The following is a 5,049-nucleotide window of genomic DNA, read 5'->3' on the forward strand; positions in this document are numbered from 1 at the left end:
AATTGCACTGCACTTCTGTCAGGGTATAATAAAGTAAAAGCCTCTGGGAAGCTGATGAGCTCTTTGTTAAACTTGATCATGTTTTTGGCCCCCTTTTTAAAGAGCTCCTCCATTCCTATCAAAGGATACTTTCAAGGGAAGAGTTGATCCCCTGACACTTTTCAGCACACCATCACGTTAAAAGACCGATATCTGTATGGTGACCTCGGGGTTTTTTTCTCTATTTTCGTCACACGGCTTTCTTGGTGAATCTAGTACTCCTTTCCTTTTCTTTCCTATCTCTGAAAGCCTCAAATGAGAGACGAGCAAGCTTAGGCCTACTTGATGATGGACTTTCATTTGGACTTGGCCGTTTTCGTGTTTTAATATTAGAAGTTGAGTCCTCCATTGAAGATTCACCACAAGAATGGCAAAATTTTTCAAATTCTGAACCTTTTGTTGGGTGTCTTTAAAACGAAGACCCAAAACGAGAAAAAAATAGGGGTCTTCGTTTTTGGGTCTTCGTTTTATAGACACCCCTTTTTGTTCCACAGTTAGAGCAAAACATGGCTTGACACTATGATGTAGCCCTGCAGCACATCTGACCTGACCTCAGTCTGTTGTCAATTAATATGAAATGCGCGCGTGCAAAGGCTTTCCATTTTGTTTGCAGGGTTTCTTTTTTTTGTTTGCAGCGTTTCATTTTTTTGTTTGCAGCATTTGCTTTTTTGCTTGAAGCTTTTTCTTTTGTTTGCTGGTGTTTTTATTTTTTGCTTGCAGCGTTTCTTTATTTGTTTGCTAGTGTTTTTATTTTGTTTGCAGCGTTTCTTTATTTGTTTGCTAGTGTTTTTATTTTTTGTTTGCGTTTCTTTTTTGTTTGCAGCATTTCTTTTTTGTTTTCAGCGTTTCATTTTTTGTTTGCTGGTGTTTTCTATTTTTGTTTGCATCGTTTCCATTTTTGTTTGCATCATTTCTATTTTTGTTTGCATCATTTCTTTTTTGTTTGCATCATTTATCATTTCTTTTTTTGTTTGCAGCGTTTCTTTTCTGTTTCCATGATTTCTTTTTTGTTTGCAGCGTTTCTTTTTTGTTTGCAGCATTTCTTTTTCTTTGCAGTGTGTCCCTTGTGGGCCATCGTATGTTGTTGACAAGCTGTGATTAATATTCTGTAGCCCGAGGCCCTATAGCAAATAAAAAGGATAGCAGTTTTGCTAGATTTGGCGACATCAAGCGACTGAGTAAACTATTTTAATAGTAGAAGCCAGGCCTATAGGCACCGGGCCCCTAGACTACTGTGCATACTAATTCCCTGTAGGCCCATTCTATTATACTACTACTACAAATAAAGTTTACTCTCACTGATAATTACAATCGCCATGTTGCTTGGTTGGCTATTTCAATCAGCAATAATAACTAGTGCCTACTATTCTATAGGCTTAGGCTAGGCCCCTAGTAGTAGCACTACAATACTAGGCATAAGCCTAGCCTAGTAGTACGCCTATAATAAGCATCGGCCCCTAGGCCTAAGTAGACCATTCGACTCTCCATAAAATACGCAAGAATAACAGAAAGGACATTTAACCCAAACATTGTGATAAGCCCCAATCGAAGTACATGAAATGGGCCTATTATGACATAAATTTGATCGTAACTGTTCGCGCCACACGTTTCTCATGATCGCGACGTCGACTTTGCAAAAAAATTCCAAAATCGAGTCGGTCATTTCTATTGGCTAATCATGACGTAATATCATTTACCGTACCTTTAGCAATCGGAAGTTCCGATACGGTACCGTATCTCTAGCCACGGCGTAAAACGCAAGATATTACAGTACTGTTATAATAAATACGCTAATATAAATATCAATCACAGTAAATTACTATTTATTAGTCACCAATCTAGGCACGAAAATATCTGTTACCTCAAACCCACCAAACAACCAGAGCCTTGCAGGCGTCAACGTTCCTATGCATGATACATGACAGTATATAGGCCCTATATATATATATATACGTGTATAATATACGTACATATATATACATATACACATATACATACACATGTTGGGTCAAATTTGTGTGGAGGTTGAAAAATACAGGGGGAGTCTTTATGGCCCAAAATAGTGATTTTATTCATGTAATTCGACAGGCAAATTACAGTAATATTTTTAGCAAATTTCTTTGAAAAAATTTCGTAGGCATAGGGCCTAGGCCTAGCTAGGTATACAGCAATTTCATTTTACAGTAGTTTGGAACGATATCAGGAGTGGGGGTGGTGGCAGTGGCCTACTAGGACTACAATTTATTTGAAGCTATCTTGGGTCCGATCGTCCACACCAGTTGGGCCCAATCGTCTGTCACCTGAAGTTTTCTAGGCTAGGCTTAGATTGCTGCCGTCACTCTGCTACGTATACTACTACCACATAACAAAGAAAGCGACCCACGCGGTGCATGCTTAAATTGTACACACATTATTAAAATGTATTATTAGACGATAACACGATATCACTGACTGAATGATCTACCACCCTCGCATCGCAGTAACTACTGTACTGAACTAGGCCTATAGCTTGGCCTAATGTTTTTGTGGAAAGTTAGATAGTCGTTATGTACCCGACAGTCGGCTGCCTTTATATCTTCACTTGTCTTCAATTTGTATTCAAAGGGTACATTGCTGCATATCCAATTGTCGGGGATATGGTACCTTCATATGACTACTCCATAGGTATTTCTAGTAGGCTATCTTTGATAATAAGTATACTAGAGCGCTAACCGCAATGTATTCGATGTTCGAAATACGCACAACTGTGTGGGTACCATCCAAGATGGCTGCCATAGATTTAGCCTATCAAATTTCGCTAAGCACATAGAGCTATTAAACAACTAGAGTGCTGACAAGATGGCGCAGCAATGCAGAGTTATGTATGTGTACCATCCAAGATGGCCGTCGTAGTAAAGCGCCACCTTCAGGCTTAGTATACATATTATTACATATTAATAAGCCCTCTGACCGACTATTATTTCATTAATGATAATGAGTAATGGTAATAACAAATTATTAAACTATCGTAGCCAAAACGAGGCCAAGTGGAGCATCTTATTCAAAAATAAAGTACCAAGGAATGAAAATTAAAATCGTGTACATTACACCCAAACACCGCAGCGCTCGAGTTTCAAACATACGGGTAACTAGCTGTACTGAACTTTCTGAGTAAATTGAGGGCGCAATTGCAAACGATGGTGCTTATCGAAATTTGATTGGCTAAATCTATGGCAGCCATCTTGGATGGGACACACACAGTTCTGCGTATTTCGAACATCGAATACATTGCGGTTAGCGCTCTAGTATTCTTATTATTTATCTCTATGGCTAAGCACCATCGTGCTTAGCCATAGCGCGTCTCTAACCCCAACTTCGATCGATGAATTCTTCGTGTTCCTGTCGAGTTTTCCGAAAGAAACCAAGTGGATCGCAAACTTGACTTATTAGGTAATGTTGTTACCATATTAGGTAATTATGGGAGGTCTCTAAATATTTTTTATCTTTTTTTAGAACAAGCTTTATTGGCCAATCGGCGCGAAAACGTGTCACGCATTTGAACGACTGAGGGCGCTTGTCCGGAAGTAGGTGAAAATTAGCCGAATAACGGTCAAATCGCGAAGTGGCTTTAAAATTAGCCGAATAACGGTCAAATTGCGAAGTGGCTTTCCCACTGTTAAAAGGCAGCATGGGAGAACGTTGGGTTGGTCGAGTTGCTTTGGTGACAGGCGCGTCTTCCGGTATTGGTGCGGCTATTGCTCGTAAGTTGGCTGGGCACGGAATGAAAGTTGTGGGGTGCGTTCAAGATAATGTGTTTCACCAGCTACAGGTACAGTATTATGTTTCCGATACGCTATCCTGTGGGGCTTTCGATTCGCAACGTATTTATTTGCAAAATGTGATGGGTTTTGATTGTAATTAGGGACAATATATACTCTAACATAAAAAAAGTCATTCCCTGCGAATTACAATTTACAAACAAAAATCATGGGTTTTTTTCTGTAATTTTTGTTTTAAGTACCTTTTAAAGTCGGGCTCCGGAGGGAAAAAATAATTGGTATGTTGTACAACTGATTTTTCTAAGACAAAAAAAGTTGTTTGACGAAAAACTGGGAAACGTTGAATGAGATACAGATTTTTGAATATTTAAAAACTGGGAGATTCAAAGGGGCGTAACTGCCCAATTTTACACCTTTTTCCCCCAGTTTTTAAATATTCAAAAATCTGTATCTCATTTTATGATGCCAGGCTAGTGATCTGAAGATCGTGGGTTCGAGTCCCACCCGAAAACAACCTGCGATTTTTTCGCAATTGTTTTCAAACGTACTGAGTATACAGTACATTTCCCCGTCAGGGCAAAATTACACCTATACAATATGCTTGTTATTAAATATATTAGGAGCGGTTGCTTTACTCGTCAACCTTCAGGTCGGAGGTTCAATCCCTCGTGGTGTATTTCGCTGGTTTCCATAAGCAAGGTACTCATAAGTTACCTACGGTTGTTTCTCACCACCCAGGAGCAGGGATGTAGCCAGTGAAAATTAAGGGTGGGTATTAAAATTTTAAGGGTGGGTGCTGAATCTTGTGAGTATTTTTTCGCGTAGCGCCAACCGCATGAACAGTTATTAAATGGGGGGGGGGAAGGGGTGGTAATGATAATTATGACTTACTTTGTTTGGTTTAAATAAAGAGGTAAGAATACTGTGAGATGAGTGCAAATATTAAATTTTACTAAAATCACTGTTCTTTTATTGACTGAAAGTAAGTTGTAAGTTTTCTTTAATTTCTGTGTGTTAAGTTTATTTGTTACATTTTCATCTCGTATTTTTCATACGCAAATTTGATTCCTGAATAAGAAGGGTGATATATTATGCACCTGTCAAACCTAGGCCTAGCTTTTTTCAAGAAATCATCGCACCACACGCACTGGCTGCCGCTAGCCTAGTCTCAGAAAACAACTAGGCCTAGCCTCCTAGAGTATTCTTACAACAAACACATTCGAATCGAAGGTGCAGGAAAAAAAGACATAAA

At 39.0% G+C, this 5,049-nt stretch overlaps 1 protein-coding gene across 1 annotated transcript in view; it reads left to right on the forward strand.

Moving 5' to 3' along the window:
• The first annotated feature begins 3,610 nt into the window (after positions 1–3,610).
• The window catches only part of LOC117113034 (dehydrogenase/reductase SDR family member 11-like), a 15,302-nt gene continuing 13,863 nt past the window's right edge, over positions 3,611–5,049 (forward strand). Inside the window, exon 1 of the mRNA XM_033256257.1 lies at positions 3,611–3,847. Coding sequence (XP_033112148.1) covers positions 3,707–3,847 — 141 coding nt within the window. The 5' untranslated portion in view covers positions 3,611–3,706. The remainder of the gene's footprint in view (positions 3,848–5,049) is intronic.

The sequence above is a fragment of the Anneissia japonica genome, unplaced genomic scaffold (genome assembly GCF_011630105.1).
Source record: "Anneissia japonica isolate Jap-2015-1 unplaced genomic scaffold, ASM1163010v1 scaffold288039_len1115542_cov189, whole genome shotgun sequence".
NCBI classification, from domain to species: domain Eukaryota; kingdom Metazoa; phylum Echinodermata; class Crinoidea; order Comatulida; family Comatulidae; genus Anneissia; species Anneissia japonica.